At 35.9% G+C, this 23429-nt stretch overlaps 1 protein-coding gene across 1 annotated transcript in view; it reads right to left on the bottom strand.

Moving 5' to 3' along the window:
• Window positions 1-23429, bottom strand: part of ZFYVE9 (zinc finger FYVE-type containing 9) — a 192808-nt gene that overhangs the window by 97754 nt on the left and 71625 nt on the right. The window contains exon 4 of the mRNA XM_060089797.1: window positions 19812-21913. Within this exon, the coding sequence (XP_059945780.1) occupies window positions 19812-21913 (2102 nt within the window). The remainder of the gene's footprint in view (window positions 1-19811; window positions 21914-23429) is intronic.

Genomic DNA, 23429 nt, shown 5'->3' with positions numbered 1-23429 from the left:
AAAATCTGAATACATCTATAGCAAACAGATTGAATCAGTAATCAAAAACCTCCTAACAAAGAAAAGCTCCAAATCAGATGGCATCGCTGGTAAATTCTACCAAACATTTTTTATTTTTTGGCCACACTGTGTGGTATATGGGATCTTAGTTCCCGACCAGGGATCAAACCCATGCTGCCTGCAGTGGAAGCGCAGAGTCTTAACCACTGGCCTGCCAGGGAAGTTCCTACCAGACATTTAAGAACACCAAATCTTAAACCCTTCCAAAAAACTGAAAGGGAAGGAATATTTCCTAACTCACTCTATGAGGCCAGCATTACTGATACCAAAGCCAGACAAATACATTACAAGAAAACTAGAGACCAATATCCGTTATGAACACTGATGCAAAAAATCCTCAACAAAATACTAGCAAACCAAATTCAGCAACACATAAAAAGGATTATATATTATAGCCAAGTGGGATTTTTTTCCCTTGAATGCAAGGATGGTTCAACAAAGGAAAATCAGTCAATGTAATACACAACATTAAATGAATGAAAAAAGATCCACATGATCACTGATACAGAAAAAGCACAACAAAATTCAACATGCTTACATGATAAATACACTAAACAAACTTGGAATAGAAGGAAAGTACCTCAACATAATAAGGGCCACATATAAAAAACCCAAAACTAACATCATATGCAACAGTGAAAGACAGAAAGCTTTTCCTCTCAGACAGGAACAAGACAAGAACATGCACTTTTGCCACTTGTATTCAAACTCAGTTTTGGAAGTTTAGCCAGAGCAAATAGGCAAGGAAACCAAATAAAAGGCATTCAAATTGGAAATTAAGAAGTAAAATTATCTCTGTTCACAGATGGCAAGTACAAAACCCTAAAGATTGCATGCACACACACACACACACACACACACACACAAAATGTAAGAACTAATAAGCAAATTCAGCAAGGTTGCAGGATACAAAGTCAACACACAAAAATCACTTGTATTTCTATGCACTAATAATGAACAAGCCAAAAGTAAGATAAGTCAGACAGAGAAAGACAAATACTGTATCATATTGCTTATATGTGGAGCCTAAAAAATAATACAAATGAGTGTACATGCAAAATGGAAACAGATCTAACAGATACAAAAAACAAACTAGTGCTTACCAAAGGGGAAAAGGAGAGGGGGAGGGGAAAATTAGGGGTACAAGATTAAGCGATACAAACTACTATGTATAAATTAGATAAGCAATAAGGATATATTGTATAGCACAGGGAATCATAGCCATTATCTTATAATAACTTTTAATGGAGTATAATCTGTAAAAATACTGATTCATTATGCTATACACCTGAAATTAATGTAATATTATAAATTAAGTATACTTCAATAAAAAAATTTTAGTAATAATGAACAAGGACTTCCCTGGCTGTCCAGTGGCTAAGACTCTGTGCTTCCACTGCAGCGGGTGTGGGTTTGATCCCTGGTGGGGGAACTAAGATCTCACATGCCATGCGGTGCAGGCAAAAAAAAAAAAAAGTTAAAAAAAAAATGAACAAACCAAAAAATGAAAGAAGACAATTCCATTTACAATAGCATCAAGAAGAATAAAATACTTAGGAATTAAATTAACTCAGAAAATGACAGACTTGTACACTGAAGACAACAGAAGATTGACAAAAAAAATTTCAAGAAGAAATGCCATGTCCGTGGATCAGAAGATTTAGCATTGTTAAGATGTCAATATTACCCAAAGTGATCTTCAGATCCAGTGCAATCCCTATCAAAGCCCCAAAGACTTTTTTTTTCAGAAACAGAAAAATCCATCCTTAAATTCATTCATAAGGAATCTCAAGGGATCCCAAACAGCCAAAATAATCTTGACAAAGAATAAAGTTGGAAGATTCATATTTGATGGTTTCAAAATTTACTACAAAGCTACAGTAATCAAAACAGTGTGATATTAGCATAAATAATCATACAAAGAAGAGAATAAAACAGAGAACACAGAAATAAAGTTTCACACCTATAGATAGTCAAATGATTTTTCACATGGGTGCCAAGACAGTTCAAGGGCAAAAAAAGTCTTTTCAACAAATGGTGTTGAGGGTCTTCCCTGGTGGTGCAGTGATTAAGACTCTGCACTCCAAATGTAGGGGGGCTGGGTCCGATCCCTGGTCAGGGAACTAGATCTCACATGCATGTTGCAACTAAGAGTTCACATGCCACAACTAAGGAGCCCACCTGCTACAACTAAGACCCAGCGCAACCAAATTAAAAAAAAAAATGGTGTTGGGAAAACTAGATATCCACATTCAAAAGAATAAAAGAATGAAACTAGACTCTTACCTTACACCATATACAAAAATTAACTGGGCTTCCCTGATGGCGCAGTGGTTGAGAGTCTGCCTGCCAATGCAGGGGACACGGGTTCGTGCCCCGGTCCGGGATGATCCCACATGCCGTGGAGTGGCTGGGCCCGTGAGCCATGGCCGCTGAGCCTGCGCGTCCGGAGCCTGTGCTCCACAATGGGAGAGGCCGCGGCGGTGAGAGGCCCGCATACCGCAAAATAAAAAAAAAAATTAACTGAAGTGGATCAAACACCTAAGCGTAAGTGCTAAAACTATAAAACTCTTAGAAAAAACATAGGGAAATGCTTTATGACATTTGATCTGCCAGTGCTTTCTTAGATGAGACACAAAAAGCACAGACAACAAAAGAAAAAACAGGTAAGTTGAACTTCATCAAGATTTAAAACTTTGGGGCTTCCCTGGTGGCGCAGTGGTTGAGAGTCCACCTGCTGATGCAGGGGACACGGGTTCGTGTCCCGGTCCGGGAAGATCCCGCATGCCGCGGAGCGGCTGGGCCCGTGAGCCATGGCCATTGAGCCTGCGCGTCCGGAGCCTGTGCTCTGCAACGGGAGAGGCCACAACAGTGAGAGGCCCACGTACCACCAAAAAAAAAAAAAAAGATTTAAAACTTTGGTGCACCAAAGGGCGTTACTGACAGAGTGAAAAAGCAACTCATGGAATGGGAGAAAATATTTGCAAATCAAGATATCTGATAGGAATCTGATATCCAGAATATATAATGAACTCTACCACTCAATAACAAAAACCAATACTTTATAAAGAAACACAGTCAAGTTTCCATAAAGATATAATTAAAATAATAAGTAACCATTTAGGGATAACACACTATATACAGCGGTAGGTAACATATTTATTACTTCTAATATTCATAATTCATTCATTCAACAGATCTTTATTATATGTAATTGTGCAACTTAAGTGTTTTCACCTTTATTTTACAGATAATGAAAGTGCCTTGTGCCCAAGATCATGAAGAAGCTAATAAATGGCTGTGAAGTATTCTGAACCTAGGTTTGTTTAGAAATATTGATCTCTTCTGCTCATTACAATGCTCTTAACACCACAATTCAAGCCACTTTCAGTCTGAGAAATTACTACCTCTCTGCTTCCAAAGGAGTATAACCAGTGGCTATGTTTTAACACCAGAGGACAAAAAAACCTTGAGAAAATTGATCTCTGAAGTTATAAGCCAACAGGTTTTCTTAATGTAATTAAGGGTCTTATAAAGACCTTGTAATTCAGGGTCTTATAAAGGTTATTCTGTATTCACCACCAAAATTCCCAAATGCTAAACAAAACTTACTGTAATGCCAGTTATTCAAAAGTAAATTGCAACTAATTTAATATATAACTTCATTTAAAATAACAAATTGCCATCTAATAAAATACAAATCAGATATTTTTCACCCTTCTTTTTGAATTAAGTATAAAATTTGCTTTGAAAACATGGTATAAATACAGATGTTCCTCTCAGAAATGCTAAGAAAATAACATAAAAATCGCCATAAAATCTAACGAGTTTAAAATTTTTATCCTCTCCACTACATCTATGGGGAAAAAGCATGAGTTATACAGCCAAAAAAACCTTGGTTGGTTCATAGTATCTCAGTTTCTTCAACTGTAAAATAAGGATAATATCACCTTTTACAAAGGTTTACTAGAAAGAGTAAACTAGGTAATAAACAAATACAGAGTATGTACTAAATAAATGTTAGATCCCTTCTGATTCTCTTTTAGCTGGCTGCCCAGGAACTCTGTGGTCATAGTCCCGGTGTTGCTAGAGAAGTGTCCCTAGTACTACAGACCTCAATTTCATCACCCTCTTATTCTGTTTGTTCCTAAAACCATTGCATATTGCTTTGGAGTGTGGACTCTGGAAGTCAAAGAATCTGAGTTTGATTCTTAACTCTAGTTATTGGCTGTGTGATTTTTGAACAAGTTAATCATTTTAGACCTATTGTCAAATGTGGATTATAACACTACCTACCTCATAAGGAGTTACATATATTAAATAGGATAATATAAGCAGCTTTTAGAAAAGTGTCTAGCACATGATAAACACTCAATAAATATCACCTATCTCATTCTCCTTGCCACCACTAGCACCACCATCACCATCTATCTGCTTCCAACTGCAAAGCATCTGCAGCTTTGTAATTGTTTTGTTACTTATTTCATATACTTAAGCTTTGTCATCTATAGAAACGTGAACAGTATGTCTTAATACAGTGGCCACTTTTCTACCTTTTTTTGCATCTCTTTGGTTAAAACCAGAACACTAAGCAATAAATAATTCTCACTGAATGAATCAATGAGTAAACAAATAAACGGAAATGGATGAACAGATGGCAACACAGATTGGCCCTATAGGACTTTACTTGTTTCTCCATTCAAAAGTGCTTGTATTGCTAAGATAATGTAAAAAGCTCAAAATGTCTCCAAAGAAAAATACTGACCCTATCCCATGAAGTCAGGACTGGACTAGTATAAACTGGCTGAAAGTTTGATACAAAGCCATAGGGCTATGAAAATTTCAATTTTCTACTAGGCTTTACTTTCCCACTCCAACATAACTAATTCTCTTTTCTGAAACCTTCATCACCTATCCCTATTTCATCTTCTCTCAATGTTTATATTTCCTATATGAAGTATGAGCCAAGGATATAGAAATTTCTTAATGCTCTCACCACTAAATACAAAAATCTACCTCTGTCTTTCCCCACCTTTCTTCCCCTTGTTGAAAACCTAATCCTCAACAGATGAATAGATCCCATCCCTCTGACCTTCTCAAAAACTTTTCTCTTCCTTTGATCAATCTCCCTTTTCTCCTAAAACAACTTGCCTAGAGGATCATTCATGATTTTATATAAATACAGTAGTATCTCCCATCCTTAAAAAAATTCACCGATAATCACAATCTTCATTTAATAATTGCCCCAATTTTTTCTGTTCTCACTTAGAAAACTTGAAAAGGACATCTCAAACTCCTCACTTCTTATTCCATTTTCAACCCATTCTGGCTTCTGTATGCACAGCTCAACCAAGACTGCTTTTATCAATGACCCTGATGTAGTCAAGTCCAGTGGTCCCTTTCCTGTCCACATCTTATTGACCCTGATCAGCATTTGGCATAGGTGATAATCCCTATCCTTTGACAAACTACATTCTTCTTTTGACTGCCAAGACAACACATTTTCTTGGTTTTCTGCCTGTCTCTCTGGCCACTCCTTCTCAGTCACTTGTACTGGGTCCTCCTTCTCCACTTGACCTCAGTGGCTCAGCCCTGGGCCCTTTCTCTTTCCTCTGTACACTCTTCCCTAGGTGAGCTCATCCATTCCCATGGCTTCTCGCTGCACTCCCTACATGAGCTGCAAAGGCCAACATGATCTATTCCCTGATCTCCTCTCCAAGCTCTTTTTATGTGACCTCTCTTACTTGCCATACTTTAACCACACTGTATTCCTTTCAGTTTCTTGAATAGGTGCTTTCCTATCTCAGAGACTGTGTCCATGACGTTTACTCTTCCCGAAGCATTCTTCTCTCTGTTCTTTGAATGGCTGACTCCTCAAATTTCATGTATCACGTAAAATTTTGTCACTTCTCAGAGGACTTTCCAGACCTTCCTCCCCTTCTCCGTTTTTAATATTATTATCCCTCCTTGTTAATTTCCTTCATATCCCTTATCACAATTTGTAATTCTGTTTGTTTGCTTTTGGTTATTTCCACTAATCTTTACATGAGGGTAGGGATCATAATGTCGTTAGTATAAACTTAGCACCCAGCACAGTGACAGACAAATAACAAGAACTCAGTGTTTGTTGAATAAATTAATGATCTGGGATTCATATATTTGTTCATTAACAAACACTTATTGAGCACTGTGCTAGATGCTGGGGATACAAAGAGAAATCATAATCGCAAGATCTTTACAGACAAACGGGGGAGAAAGACAAAGACAATACTGTATGATAAGTGTTATGACATGGATGAGACTGACTTTTAGCCAACACAGCCTTTTGAAGGGTGTGAATGGAAAATATTTTCTAGCTTCATTAGAACTCAAGATTAATCCAAAATGTTGATCCTGTTTTACCATGCCAGAATGGTTACACTCATAATATCAATGATAAGACAGGATAAACAGGTTTTCAGGCAGAGTATGAGGGAAACTAAATTACCATGCAATATTCTATTTAAGGCATCTGTTTCTTACTCTCACATCTATTGTTTCCCATCAAAAGGTAAGTAAATAGAAAATTAGGAAAACAAGCTTGTTTTGGTTTGCATCTATCTTCAATAGGAAAAACATATATGACTAACTTAAAATATTTTCCAAAGTCCTTACATCCCTTATATTCTGTATTTGATGCCATCATCCAAAGTCTCAAGGTGTTGTATAAGAAGATGTTCTGCTGCATTAAACGATAGTATTCATTTCTTCATTTATCCAACTAATATTTAGTAAACACCTATTATGTGCTAAAGCTGTGGATACAGTAGCAATCGAGGCAGAAAAGATCCTTACCCTCTTGGAGCTTTAGACTCAAAATAATAAACATGAAAATATATAAACAGAAAAACTGAAAATTTACTAGATCATTTCCAGAATTGATAATCAAGAAACAGCTAAATAATTCTAATGAAATACATTATAAGTGTATAGTTTAATACTCATAGATACTTGTAAAGGAATTTAAAGTGGATATGTCTAAGAAAATGAAAGTATCTGCAAAACAAATACCTGATAAAGAACTAGAATCAAAATATAAAAAAGAACTTTTAAAATTCAACAATAAGAAAACAAAAAACCCAATTAAAAGATGGGCAAAAGATCTAAATAGACACTTCACCAAAGAAGATACACAGATGGCAAATAAGCATATGAAAAGATGTTCATTATCATATGTCATTAGGGAGTTGTAAATTAAAACAAAAATGAGAGGGGACTTCCCTGGTTGTCCAGTGGCTAAGACTCACGCTCCCAATACAGGGGGGCCCAGGTTCGATCCCTGGTCAGGGAACTAGATTCCACATGGCACAACTAAGAGTTCACATGCTGCACCTAAAGATCTTGCATGCTGCAACTAAGACCCGGGGCCGCCAAATAAATAAATAAATAAATAAATAAATATTTTTTAAAAACTAAGAAACTACACCTATTAAAATGTCTACAATCTAGGAATTCCCTGGCAGTCCAGTAGTTAGGACTCCTTGCTCTCACTGCTGAGGGCACAGGTTCAATCCCTGGTAGGGGAACTAACATCCCACAAGCCACATGGCATGGCCAAATAAATAAATAAATAAAATAAAATGTCTAAAGTCCAAAACTGACAAGACCAAATTCTGGTGAGGATGTAGAACAGCAAGAATTCTCATTCATTGCTGATGGGAATGCAAAAGTGGTACAGCCACTCTGGAAGATAGTTTGGCAGTTTCTTACAAAGAGAAACACAGGCTTACCATACTCTCCAGTAATCACACTCCTACATATTTACACAAACTAAAAACTTACATCCACTCAAAAACCTGCACACAAATATTTATAACAGCTTCACTTATAATTGCCTAAAACGGAAATTAACCAAGATGTCTTTCAATAGCTGAATGAATAAACAAACTTGTGGTATACCCATACAACAGGACACAATTCAGCAATTTAAAAAAATGAGGTATCATGTCACAAAAAGACATGGAGGCTCCTTGACACTGGTTTTAGCAATGACCAAAAAAAGCAAAAATAAACAAGCGGGAGTACATCAAACTACAAACCTTCTACACAGTAAAGGCCATCAACAAAAAGGCAACATATGGAAAGGGAGAAAATATTTGAAAGTCATATATCTGATAAGGGGTTAATATCCAAAATGTACAAAGAATTTATACAACTCAATAGGAAGAAAACAAACAATCTAATTTAAAAATGGGCAGAAGACATGAATAGACATTTCTCCAAGAAGATATATTAATGTCCAACAGGTATGTGAAAAGGTGCTCAATGTCACTAATCATCAGGGAAATGCAAATCAAAACCACAATGAGATATCAACTCATACCGGTCAGAGTGGTTATTATCAAAAAGGCAACAAATAACAAATGTTGGCAAGGATGTGAAGAAAAGAGAACCCTTGCACACTGTTGGTGGGAATGAAAACTGATGCAGCTGCTACAGAAAACAGTATAGAGGTTGCTCAAAAAAAATAAAAATAGAACTACCATATGACCCAGAAATTCCACTTCTGGGTATTTATACAAAGAAAACAAAATTGCTAACTCAAATAGATATCTGCACCATCATGTTCACTGCAGCATTATTTACAATAGCCAATATATGGAAATGACCTAGGTGTCCATCAATAAATAAATGGATAAAGAAATTCTGGTATGTATTTATGTATGTATGTGTACACACACAAACACACATGCACACACACACACACAATGGACTATTAGCCACAAAAAAGAATAAAATCTTGACATTTGCAACTTGAGGGCATTACGTTAGTGAAATAAGAAATAAGTAAGACACCGAAAGACAAATACCAGACAAGTCCACTTATATGTGGAACCTAAAAACTACCAAATCAAAACTAAACAACAATAAATAATGAGCTCACTGAATCAGAGAACAGATTGGTGGTAGTTCCCAGAGGTGGGGTGGGGATGTATATGAAACAGATGAAGGTGCTCAAAAGACACAAACTTGCAGTTATAAAATATGTAAGTCATAGGGTGTAGTGCGTGCCATCCTAACTACAGTTAATAATACTGTATTGTATATTTGAAAGTTGCTAAGAGAGTAAGTCTTAAAAGTTCTCATCATAAGAAAATTTCATAACTATGTATAGTACAGATGATAACTGGACTTACGGTGATCATTTCACAGTATATACAATATATACAAATATCGAATCATTATGTCATACACCTGAAACTAATATAATGTTATATGTAAATTATACTCAATTTTTTAAAAAGACAGGGAAGAATCTTAAAATGTATATTTCTAAGTCAAAGATGCTAGTTTGAAAGCCAACATAATGTATGATACTAACTATAAGACATTCTGGAAAAGCCAAAACTACAGAGCCAGTGAAAAGATCAGTAGTTTCCATGGTTCAGAGAAAGTAAGGGAGAAATACATAAGTGGGGGACAAGGGACTTTTAGGGTAGTATAACTATTCTATATGATATTGTAATAGGATAGATACTATGCATTTATCAAACCCATAGAACTGTACAACACAAAGAGTAAACTCTAACAAAAACTATAGCATGTGTTTCTTTTATAAGACTTTTGTTAATAACAATGTATCAATATTGGTTCATCAATTTCAATAATGTACCACACTAGTGCAAGATGTTAATAATGGGGTCCACTGGGGGGGGGGGGGTATATATACTTTCTGCTCAATTTTTCTGCTGTAAAAATAGTCAATTCAATAAGGAAACAGTAGTCTTAAATGACACATTAGACAACTTGGACTTAATAGATACCTACAGGACATTCCATCTAAAAAAAAACCAGAATACACATTCTTTTCAAGTGCACATGGAACGTTCTCCAGGATAGATCAATCATATGCTAGGCCACAAAACAAGTCTCAACAAGTTTAAGAAGATAGAAATTATATCAATCATTTTTCCAACTGTAACAGTATGAAACTAGAAATCAGCTACAGGAAAAAAAAATGGGGAAAACACAAACATGTGGAGACTAAACAAGATGTTCCTAAAAAATCAATGGATCAATGAAGAAATCAAAGAGAAAATCAGAAAATACCTTGAGGCAAATGAAAATGGAAACACAACTTTCCAAAAATCTGTGGGATGCAGCAAAAGCAGTTAAAGGAGGCAAGTTTATAGCGATACAGGCCTACCTCAAGAAACAAGAAAACTCTCAAATAAAGACCTAAACTACCAACTAAAGGAATTAGAAAAACAAGAACAAAGCCCAGAGTCAGTAGAAAACAGAAAATAATAAAGACCAGAATGGATTTAAATAAAATAGAAATTAAAAAGAAAAAACAAAAAACAGAAAAGACCAATTAAACCAAGAGCTGTTTTTTTTAAAAAAGATAAACCAAATTGATAAATCAATAGTCCCACTTATCAAGAAAATAAGAGACAGGACCCAAATAAACAAAATAAGAAATGAAAGAGGACAAATAACAACTGATGCCACAGAGATACAAAAAATCATAAGAGAATATTATGAACAGTCATATGCCAATAAATTGGACAACCTAGAAAAAATGGACAAACTTCCAGAAACATATAACCTCCCAAGAATGAATCAGGAAGAAAGAGACAATCTGAACAGACCAATCACTAGTAGTGAAATTGAATTTTTGATTAAAAAAAAAAAAAAAAACTCCCAGCAAACAAAAGTCCAGGACCAGACAGCTTCATAGGAGAATTCTACAAAACATATAAAAAAGAGCTAACTATTTCTCAAACTACTCTAGGGAATTCCCTGCTGGCCCATCGAACGGGGCATGGGTTCAATTCCTGGTTGGGGAACTAAGATCCCACAAGCCGTGTGGAGTGGCCAAAAAAAAAGAAAAAGAAAAAGAAAGACACAAACAAACTATTCTAAAAAAATTGAAGAGCAGGGAACACTTTCAAATTTATTCTACAAAGCCACCATTACCCTGATACGAAAGCCAGACAAAAACACTACAAAAAAAAGAGAGAAAATTACAGGCCAATATCTCTGATGAATATAGATGCAAAAATCCTCAACAAAATATTAGCAAACAGAATTCAATGATATATAAAAAGGATCATACGGCATGATCAAGTGGGATTTATTCCAGGGATGAAAGATGGTTCAATATCTGCAAATCAATCAATGTGATACACCACATTAACAAAAAGATAAAATTACATGATCATCTCAATAGATGGAGAAAAAGCATTTGACAAAATTCAACAGCCATTCATGATAAAAAAAAAAAAGAAAAAACTCTCATCAAAGTTGGTATAGAGGGAACATATCTTAACATAATAAAGGCCATTTATGACAAACCCATAGCTAACACCATATTCAATGGTGAAAAGCTGAAAGCTTTTTTTCTAAAATCAGGAACAAGACAAAGGATACCCACTCTCAATCACTTCTATTTAACATAGTATTGGAAGTCCTAGCCAGAGCAATCATACAAGAAAAAGAAATAAAAGGTATCCAAATTGGAAAGGAAGAAGTAAAACTGTCATTATTCGCAGATGACATGACACTACATATAGAAAGACCCTGAAGTCTTCTCTGAAAAACTATTAGAATAAGTGAATTCAGTAAAGTTGCAGTATACAAGGTTAATACACAGAAATCTGCTGCTTTTCTATAAATTAATAATGAGCCACCAGAAAGAGAAAGCAAGAAAATAATCTCGTTTAAAATTGCATCAAAAAGAATAAAATACCTAGGATTAACTTAACCAAGGAGGTGAAAGACTGAAAACCATAGAACATGGATGAAGGAAACTGAAGATGATACAAAGAAATGGAAAGATATCCCATGTTCATGGATTAGAAGAAGTAATATTGTTAAAATCTGTACTACCCAAAGCAATCTACAGATTTAATGCCATCCCTATCAAAATACTCATGACATTTTTCACAAAGCTAGAACAAATAATCCTAAAACTAATATGGAACCACAAAAGACCCTGAGTTGCCAAGGCAATCTTGAAAAAAAAGAAAGCTGGGGTTAGCACAGTCCTTGACTTCAGACTACACTACAAAGCTACAGTCATCAAAATAGCACAGTACTGGCACAAAAAGACATATACAGATCAATGGAACAAAACAGAGAGCCCAGAAATAAACCCATGCACTTATGGTCAATTAATCTATGACAAAGGAGGCAAGAATATACAATGGAGAAAAGACAGTCTCTTTAATAAGTGGTGCTGGGATAACTGGACAGTTACATTTATTTTACAGAACAAAATTAGAACATTTTTTCATACCACCTACAAAAATAAACTTAAAATGGATTAAAGACCTAAATGTTAGACTGGAAACTATAAAACTCCAAGAAAACATAGAGAACATTCTTTGACACAAATCACAGCAATAGTTTTTTGGATCTGTCTTCTAAGCCAAAGGAAACAAAATCAAAAATATACAAATGGCATCTAATTAAACTTAAAAGCTTTTCTACAGCAAAGGAAACCATCAACAAAACAAAAAGACAACCTACAATATGGGAGAAAATATTTGCCAATGATATGACCAGGAAGGGGTTAATATCCAAAATATATAAAGAGCTCAAATAATTCAATATAAAAAAAACATACAACCCAATTTAAAAATGGGCAGAACACATGAACATTTTTCCAAGGAAGACACACAGATGGCTAACAGGCACATGAAAAGATGCTCAACATCACTAATCCATCAGGAAAATGCAAATCAAAACCGTAATGTGATGTCACCTCACACCTGTCAGAATGGCTATCATCAAAAAAGTCTATAAATAACAATGTCAGAAAGGATTTGGAGAAAAGGGAGCCCTTGTACACTACTGGTGGGAATGTAAATTGGTACAGCCACTATGGAAAACAGTATGGAGGTTCCTCAAAAAATTAAGAATAGAACTAACATATGATCCAGCTATCCCACTTCTGGTTATTTATCCAAAGAATATGAAAACAGTACTTGAAAAAGATATAGACACCTATGTTCATCATGGCATTATTTACAAGAGCCAAGATATGGAAACAACCTAAGTGTCCATCAACAGATGAATGGATAAAGAATATGTAGTGTGCGCGCACAAACACACGCACACACACAATGGAATACTACTCAGCCATTAAAACGAATGAAGTTCTGCCATTTACAACAACATGGATGGACCTAGAGAGTATTATGTTTAGTGAAAAGAGTCAGACACAGAAAGACAAAACTCTATGTTATCACTCATATGTGGAATTTAAAAAATGAAACGAATTAATATGACAAAACAGAAACAGACTCACAGATACAGAGAACAAACTAGTGGTTACCACTGGGGAGAGGGAGGAGGGGAGGGGCAAGACAGGAGTAGAGGATTACGAAGTACAAATTACTGTGCATAAAATAAATAAGCTATAAGGATGTATTATACAGTACAGGGAAATACAGCCGTTATTTATAATAACTTTAAATGGAATATAGGGAATTCCCTGGTGGTCCAGTGGTTGTTAGGACTCTGCGCTTTCACTGCCAAGGGCATGGGTTCGATCCCTGGTCAGGGAACTAAGATCCTACAGCCATGCAGTGCAGCCAAGAAAACCAGAGTATAATCTAAGAATACTGAATCACTATGTTGTACATCTGAAACTAACATAATACTGTAAATCAACTATACTTTAACTTTAAAAAAAGACTATTAATTTCTTAAAGTAGGTATGTCCAGGGAGCTGGACTAGGGACTAGGGATATGTAAAAGTAGGTAGAAGACTGCCATCTTTCAAGATATAAATATTACTTTGTTTAAAATAAAAATAGTACCAGGCCTCTTCATCCCATCTAAAAATGTGTGCTTTATTTTCAATTTCAACAGTTATTTTTAATATGATATATTAATTCTTTAAAGTATTTTTCACTTAAACTAAAAATATACTATAATGACATAAATATCAAAATATTATTAAATATATAGTTCTTTTATATACCTTTATAGACAAAATTACTCCTGACTACTGTGGAACAGTAATTCAAATTAAAAGCACAGATTAAAATACTGACTGTAGTCTGCCATTTTATACATAAACATATATAATATTATATAAATTATATAAACCTATAAAATCTTTGTTATATAAATATAAATTTATATAAAATATAACATTTTATAATTACATTTATAAATGTTCATTATATGTTAAATACCTATAATCCCCAGTGTGTAGAGGAAGATGGCTTTCTAGAACTATATTAAAAATTAATCTAGATCAGTTTTCAATGTCATTTTGACATTATACATGTCATCAAGCTATCTGTTTAAAACTAATGTGATGCAGATCATGTGTGGCTAAAAGGATTGGTACTACTGGAAATGAATCAAAAGGGAAAGAGTAACTGCAAAATAAAACCCCCAGTGTAGCCCACTTAAGTGGTACTGTGATAAACAGCATCCCAGACTTCCAGAAAACATACTTTCAGCACAGCACATTTCAAAATGTTTAATGGCATATTCTTCCCACAAAGTGACCTTGGTTAATCAAGTATGTTTAACAACTTTACAGAGATAAATCAGTGGCTAGCACAAACCTTTCCATTCCCTTCTCTTCCTTATTTAAACACAGACGTTCAGAGCTGCAAGGAAACAGAGATAAAGTCTATGCAGTCCTCTCCTTTTACAGTAGAGGAAACAAGCCCAGAGCTGTTTCATACCCATTTCAGTGTTGTTTTCATACTACCTGTCCTACAGTTCTCTTCTCTGTTCTGTCTATTCAAATCACCGTCTATTCAAACACAGTAAAAAAAACTCATCTATTTTGAATTCTACTTTTAAAGTCAGTTAATGTGGAAAAATAGTAAGTAAACTGGAGTGGTATATATTACTGCCACTAAATCTCTCCTTATTCCAGGACTTGGCACCCATATTGTTCTTTTCCTAATTTGTAGTTCAAGACCTGATAGGTGAAGTAAAACCTAAAATCCTGCTACCTTTGCTAGATTCCCCCATCAACTGACAGCACCAATCACTGAGCATTTTGTCTTCCTTTCAAATTCCCAATCCTTTACCACTGTCCAAAACTAATGTTCACCCAAAGATCATGACTTATATGTCTAGTAAGCAATCCAAATACAGATAAATTTTGTTGCTATGTCCAGTGCAGCAAAAGAGCAAAGGGCTTTGGAGTCAGATAAATCTGTGTTAAAATCCATGCACTCTCATTTATAAGCTCTGAGAATTTAGGCAAGTTACCTAACCTTTCTGAGGCACATTTTTCTCCCCTGTAACTGTATCTCAGAGAATTCTGTTGTTAGACCAGATAAGCCTAGCATAAAGTGGATGTGTTAAAAAAAAAATGTTACTCTCATCTTTCACACCATCCTAAACAAAGTTTCTACGTTGTTAAGTATCAGTTCAAGAACTTTTACTTTAAAGACTATTCTTATGTCTACTTCAGTAGATAGAAGAGAGTCATTAACCAGCTAGCATCTTGTAAGTAACAACCTGCCACATAAGTGACAGTAATGGATAAAGTGTGATAAAGCCTTGTGAATGACCAATAAAAGATTAAAAACTTTTTTTTCCTTTAAAAATTCTTCTCTACTTTCAAAAAACTCTTTCCTGTACTCTTAAACTCAAAAGCTTTTCTTAGGCCTTTGAAGTCAAATAATCAAATAAAAAGGGGTCAAAATATTCAGGGCAAATGGAACTTGACAGAGAATGAATAACCATATTCTGCTAGATTCAGTGATTTCTATAGGAAATTACTATGGATATATAATAACAGTGATCACCTGAACTTAGAGGGCACCTTTCTGGAAAGGAGTTCCCTGTACCTTTTTCTTTTCCTCTGGCCGCACCACGCGGCTTGCGGGATCTTAGTTCCCTGAACAGGAATTGAACCTGGGGCCATGGCAGTGAAAGGGCTGAGTGCTAACCACTGGATCACCAGGGAACTCCCCTCTGTACTCTTTCTATTCTGTAATTTATCACCTATCATACAGCCGAAGTAGAGATTATGCTGCTATATGGAACAATTATCTAAATTAATAATGTGTGAAATCATAAAATAAAACTCACATTTGCTGAGCATTTTAGAGTATGACATAGTTTTCCAATTAACAATGAAGACAAGAATAGAATCCAGATGTCCTGATGTCCATTACAACAATATAGAAATAAACTGCAGTATTTTAACACTTTCATAAATTCAACATAATTATTTTATATTCTTCTTAATGACATTATACCAAGATAAATGAATGTTGTAACAAGTATAATATCTACTACTCATCAAGACCTGGATATAGGCCCTATGCTTTGCTAAATAATTTCCCACAATTTTCTATTAACTCCTTCTATATTCAAGTGCATTTTTATCATGGCTCATTCTCCTGTAAGATGATTTCCCTTTCCCTACTGCTAATTCCCCACCTGTGCTCTGCTGTGATCCCATTTTCCTCACATAATTTAGAACTGTGATCCATAAATTATATCCACTTTCTTATATCTCCTCCTCCAAACAGTCACTTTTTTTTTTTTGGCCGCACCGCACGACATGCAGGATCTTAGTTCCCTGACCAGGGATGGATCCCGCGCCCCCTGCAGTGGAAGTACAGAGTCTTAACCACTGGACTGCCAGGGAAGTCCCAAATAGTCACTTTTTTTATCATGATTTTCCTGACTCCTTTTGCCATTCTGGGAAAAATTAAGCTCTCATTTCTCAACATTCCTAAAGCATTTTGTTCATACTGCTATTATGAATGAGGAGAGATGCTAGGAGAAGCAGTATGTCTGAAGGAAAGAGTCCTAGCTTTAAAGGTGGCTCTAGTACTTTCAAGCTGTGTGACCTTGGGCATATTCCTTGACCTCTCTGAGCCTCTAATTCTTGATCTGTCAAATAGTAAAAAATTAACCACTCATTCTACAAGATAGTAATGGGTATTCTACAAGACAGTAATGGAATGAATATAAAGCACACATAACTGGCTCTTAATACACTGTATTATAAATTGTTGTGGGATGGTCTGTTTGTCTACTCAGATCAGTAGTTCACAATGATTTTTTAAGCATTTTTGAAAAACTACAGGAAATCCAGATACTCCTCTCCCACACACTGAAATCAGTGCCTCTGATTATAAACTCTATGAGGTCATACATTCCAATTTATGTATACCTGAATCTCCAGTACCTAGCACAGAACCTTTCATATATTAGATGCTTAATATATGCTTGTTACAGTAAAGAGAATTTATTAGCTATAGATATTAAATAAAGAAATTGTTGGAAATAACTGGATAGTAGATATATTAGAATGGAACAAACTAAATTTCTTTTTTCGACAGTAAACATTATTTTACAAAATCACATTGCTTGGGGTATTTTTCTAGCTAAATTCCAAGTATAATTTGATTAATTTACTATCTAGAAAAACTATACATAAGTTTATAAGCCCCTTTCTTCTGAGGAGCTCAAGGATTTTTACAGACATTACCTCAACAATCCTTAGAACATCCCTGAGGAAGATAGAGATGGAAAAAGAAAAAAAGATGGAATATGAATCCATAATCCATATGAAGCCATAAATTTATAAATTCTGCAAATTCCACTCAGCAAAAATTCCATGTAATTTTTCAGCTTATGTGCATTTTGCCCCATTTTCTTTCTGAATCCATCTAAGTTACCTATTTAGTCATTGCATCTGTATATGCTGGTCTGGAACAAAAGCATTTTTATTATTTGCTTAAGCAAAATTTTGGGACTTCCCTGGTGGTCCAGTGATTAAGAATCCGCCTTCCAATGCAGAGGATGCGGGTTCGATCCCTGGTTGGGGAACTAAAATCCCACATGCCGCGGGGCAACTAAGCCCACGCGCCACAACTAGAGAGCCCATGTGCCGCAACTACTGAGCCTGCACACAATGAGAGAGCCCGCACACCACAACCAGAGAGCCTGTGCACTCTGGAGCCCATGTGCCGCAATTACTGAGCCTGCGTGCTCTGGAGTCCACGTGCCACAACTAGAGAGAAGCCCGCATGCCGCAACAAAGAGCCCACCCGCCACAACGAAAGATCCCGTGTGCCGCAACTAAGACCTGACACAGCCTAAATAAATAAATAAATAGGAAGGAAATTTTTAAAAAACAAGCAAAGATTTCAGAAAGTGTTATACACAGTAAGCAAAACATAGAACAACAAAAAAATGATGATTCTAATCCCCTAACAGAAAACTGACTGTTCAGGCTACTGACCATAGGTTTACTTCAGACTGCGAAATATTTAGGAATTAGACACATTATTTTCTCCAAATTTTAATAATCAGAGACTAACAGCCCAGTTTCAGCTTTAACTACTTTCTGCTCCCCATCATTTGGTTCTTTTGTTCTAGGACCCTATAGTAGCCCTTTTTGAATGCCGACCCAGGAACCATTCTCCCCCTTTTCCTTATTGAGAGAATCCCACTTTTGTTGAGGCAACACTGGGCTCAGCCCCAGGGGATGAATCATGATTGATCTTAGCCAATCCTGGCAATCCTGTTCCCTGTTGTCAGTCATTGGTCTAAACTGGACCTGTGGTCTAGAACCGGCCAATAAATTGAAAGAAGTTGCTGGGGATTCTTTCTACCCTGATGAGAGGGCAGCAAGAGGAATAGGCTCTTTTGCCACCAACCAGTTTCTCTGCATTTGGGAAGTAGTCAGGTTGGACTTGATGCTTAAAGCTGTGCCACTATCTTGAGACCACGAGGGAAAGGCCAAGAGAACTTCAGTGACCCCGACTCTACACCCAGACATAACAGAGTCTCTATTTTCAGGCCTCTTGTTATATGAAATAAATGTTACTTTTGTCTAAATAACTGAGGGCCAGATATTCTGTTCCTTGAAGTTGAAGTCAATCGAATTAATACAGACAGACCAATAAATCAGGCAAGAAAGGAAGTAGAGGTTAATTACTGAGTACTTACTATTACATGTAATTTCATTTAATCTTCACAACAGCCCAATGAAAATTTTCTTTTGATTCGTTTATGAAAAAATAAAGCTTAATAAAGTTATATAGTTAAAAGTAACAAAGCTGAAGTTCAAATCCAGACCTGACATCAAACCTTACATTCTTTTTAAAAATACAAAATCCCATTTCCTCCTTGTTTACAGTTCTTGTTTAAAAAACAGACTAGTATATTGATGTGGTACTAGCTAACAGAATATAGGGAGAGCTGAGGAATATCACCTATTCTTATAACCTTGTCACAAGGATCTATAGCCTTCAACTCTTTTTTGTATCAAAGTTATATGGGGGGGAAGACAAAAATATATGTCTATGTGTACCAAAAGTTCCAGAATGTCTAGTACAATGGCAAAAATCCTATAGCAAAAACTGGGATGGATTCTAAGTATAATATTCAATTACTCAAGAATTTAAAAATATGAAGTCAATCACAAACATTTCTTAAATCAAAAGAATAACTTCCTTATTTCAAGCTATTCCATTAACCAAGTATCAATACAGAAACCAAAGTTACCACTTCCTCAGTTGTCATCTATTCATGAAAACTGATTCAGCTTAAATCTTCACAACAAAAAAAAAATTATATAACCACTAAGAATCAGCGAGGTCATTTTTCATTTGGAAATTTACTAGAATTGCATGCTCAAAAACTATTTATGATGTCATCTCAAGGAGAAGTATGTTCACCTTATATTAACATTTATTAATTTCTAATTGAGCATTACAAAATGCACACGCCAGACTCCTGAGCTGATACACACAACTTACCTTCCCACATGCTCTGCAATGATGCCTCCTTTTGGTGAATGTAAACCTGGCTTCACATTTCATGCAATTTGGAGCCTGAGAATCTGGTACCCACACTGGAGCCACTTCACCCAGAGTGGTAAATGGCTTTCTAGCAGAAATTCCAAACTGACCAGCTCTGAGATCATTATCCGGGCTTTCTGGAGGTAATGCAATGCACTGTCTACTGGATATCCCAGACTCATAACTTTCTGAATGTTCCCCATTTGTATCAGCAATAGAGATATTTCCCAAAGAGGCATTGCATACATTGGTTGCTGAGTTTTCCCCTAATTTTGCTTTCCCAAGAACATCATTTTTGTTTTTAATATTATTTCCATTGTTTGTAGGAAGGTCATTTTGTAAATGGTCTGATAATGGCTTTGGAATTTGAAGTTTAAGATTAGAAGGTTGCTTGGGTCTTGCACCGCCAAAAGGAACACTGATAGATTGCAGGTTTGCTACTATCTTGGGTGAAGATTGCCCAAGCACTGATGGAACCTGGCTACAGAAATTGTGTAAGTAATTTTTCTTCATTAGGTCACCAGTGCTGTTTAAAAGTAGTCCACTCCCTTCTGTGGCTTCATTTCCTCTCTGTTCATAAATATTTGAGTAGCATTCTGACTTGCTCTCCTCTATTTCCTTTTCTTCTGTTACTGAATCTTCTTTGGAAGGTAAAGTCTTTGGAACAAAACAAACAACTGGGCTCTGCATTCCATAGGAATCACAACAATTAGACAGTGAATTTGCTGCTGGTGTATCCATAACAGTGGAGAAATCGCATCCTTCACTTTCATTCATGCAAGTTTGTTTTAAATCTAGACCTGCTTCTGCCATTCTATCACACTCTCCTCCACTATCATCATAAGTATCTTCAGGCTGATTCATGTGCAGAAACTTCTCATTTTCTTTATTTACTTGGCTGTCATTCATCTTGTTTGGTTTAGTCAACTTCCAATTAATCATCTCCTGAGATTCAGAGAAATGCTCGGTCATATTAAGAAGTTCTGTAGTGCCAAGAATTTCTTCATGTTTACAGCCTTCATTTTCATCAGCTCTAACTTCACCAGGCACAAGGCAATCTGAAAACTGTTCACAGTTATCATCCCTGCCAGACCCATTAGGCATGTCAGCTTTGAGAAGCAAAGGTAAACCAGACTGGATGGATTCTTCAGTTGTTCTTTCTTCTGCTGGCTCTTTTTTCATCAAAATCCCCTCACTCAAGTGGGAAAAGGAGTTTGCACTTCCTAGATCTGTCCTAGGAGAGCTGGTTTTGCCAGTGAGAACCTCATCTGGTGTAGAGTCCTCTTGCTTTACAGCAGGACCTTCATCTGTTCCCTGGGATGAGATTACTGAATCTGGTGTTAAACTTGTAATCACAGACATGGTGGGGTCTCTATCTATATTTTCATCATCCTGTAACTGTGAAGGGGAACAGACACTGGCTAGATTATCAGATGAAGTAGTACATATGTATTTAACAGAATCCCCCTCTGCATTTGGTCTACTCAATGGATCCATTTGCTTCTCTGAGTTCATATCTTTTTCAGTGGACCCATTTACACTTAAACTAAATTGATCAGTTTGTCTGTTTTCATTATCCAGTGAACAGCTAAAAGCATCCATGAGGGATTGACTATTATAATTATTACAATCCTGCAAATCGCTTTGTAATGTCCTTTTATCACAGTTATGCATGACGGCTACAACAAGAACGCTCTTCTCATCTGGCAGACAAGCTAGGTTTCCACATTTCTTCTCTCCCACTTCGACAGTACTGCATTGATCATCTTGATTACAGTTCCTCTTAATTAACTGGTCTTCTGCAACCGCATTTTCATCAATCCACATTGTGTTGATCTCTGGATTCAGACTACAGTCCTGTCCATTAGCACAATGGTCCTCTCCCTCTGTGTTAAGAGGAGCTGAATGAGCCAGGGAGAAGACTTTCAGTTGTGGCTGTGACTCAGAAACTGTAGGTTCATTCACACTGGCCAGTGCAGGGTTAAATGACAGTCGGGGAGAAGGGGGATCTAGAATCTTATTCCACCTTGTATCCAATAAAATAGGAGAAACGGTTTCATCTGAAAAAATAAATAATTATAATAAGTTTGCTAGTAACACTGATAAGGCTAGGACTAAGTTAATCAACTACATTTGCAAATATGCCCTGAAATTAAAATATTCCTAGGATATGTGAAAACAGAATATTCCTAGGGTATGAAGTTTCTAATTTCTAGCTAAGGATAAGAAAATACATTTAAGACTATTCCCTGTATTATATATCACCAAATGGTAATATCTCAGAACATTCCAAACAACAAAAGAATTCTACCTCAATCTAGTTGACATAATTAAAGTGGCCCCCAGGCTGTACTTTGGGGCTGGGGAGGGGAGGGCAATAATGGGGAAGGCCTTGGACTGGCCCAGCACAACATGGGGTAGGGGCTAATCTAAGGTGGAAGAAAAATCATAACAGTGATGAGGATACAGTAATTGAGCAGGAAGGAAAACAAAGGAATTTTCTGTGGAGATGGCATGCTCTGTAATCTACATCATGACTGAGATGTGGTTACATGGATATATCTCTTGGTCAAAACTGTACAGTTAAGATCTACACATTTTAATGTATAAATTTTATCTTCAAAAAATTGTAAAAAATAACAATGAAGCAGGGAGTGAGGAGCAAATGAAGATATATAAATGAAAAATGGCAGCCTGTCAATCGCTGCTGAAGTTGGGTAATGGGTACACTAGAGTTTATTACACTATTCTATTTACTTTGTATATATTTGAAATTTGCCCACAATAATAAGCCTAAAAGTTTGTTACAGCATGTGAAATTCTGCTTATAACCATGTCACAATACATTATTATTTAGGTTCATATTTATACTATTATCTGAGGAAATTTGGCAGAAAGTATCATTTGCCATATTAAAACAACCTTCTTATATTCTACCAATAAGCATAATCTCATTTAATGTTTCTGTTTATTTTTTAATAGATCATAACTATGATGGCATTTTTCCAAGTTACTGTGCTATGTGTGTGTCTAATTAGAGAAATAAGAAATTATGCACTTATTGCTTTTCCTGTTTTCCTATAGTAAATCTGATAATCACAGCCCTGAAATTATACAGACGTGCTTTCCTCTCATAAATCTTTAATGCTCCCTTAGCGCCTTGTTCATATCTCTATTAAAGCACTTTATTACACTGCATTGCAATGGTTTATTTACCTGACTTTTTCAGGCAGAAACCACTTCTTTCCATCAATGTAAATCCTTGCTTTGCACAGCGCCTGATATGTAGTAGGTAGCATATTCACGTAGCATTTATTTATTGTAGCACCATAAATATATGCTATGTGAGTATCTACCACTGTAAAAACATTGGGTGGAATATGAGATTAAATGATAGCTCCAAGAAGTATATAATCTAGTTGGAAAAATAAGAAATAGATACAATACACATGAATCGTTAACTAGCAGTACAGAATAGCATAAGTATTCAAAAACTATTATGTAGTAGTAGAAAATAAATTGAGAGGACAAAGGTTATTTTACAGGCTGAGGCAGCAAGCTTGAATTCATGGAAGC

Source organism: Mesoplodon densirostris, chromosome 2 (assembly GCF_025265405.1).
Source record: "Mesoplodon densirostris isolate mMesDen1 chromosome 2, mMesDen1 primary haplotype, whole genome shotgun sequence".
Lineage (NCBI taxonomy): Eukaryota > Metazoa > Chordata > Mammalia > Artiodactyla > Ziphiidae > Mesoplodon > Mesoplodon densirostris.
Note: the sequence above shows the minus strand (reverse complement) of the source record. Positions and strands in the feature narration are given on the sequence as shown.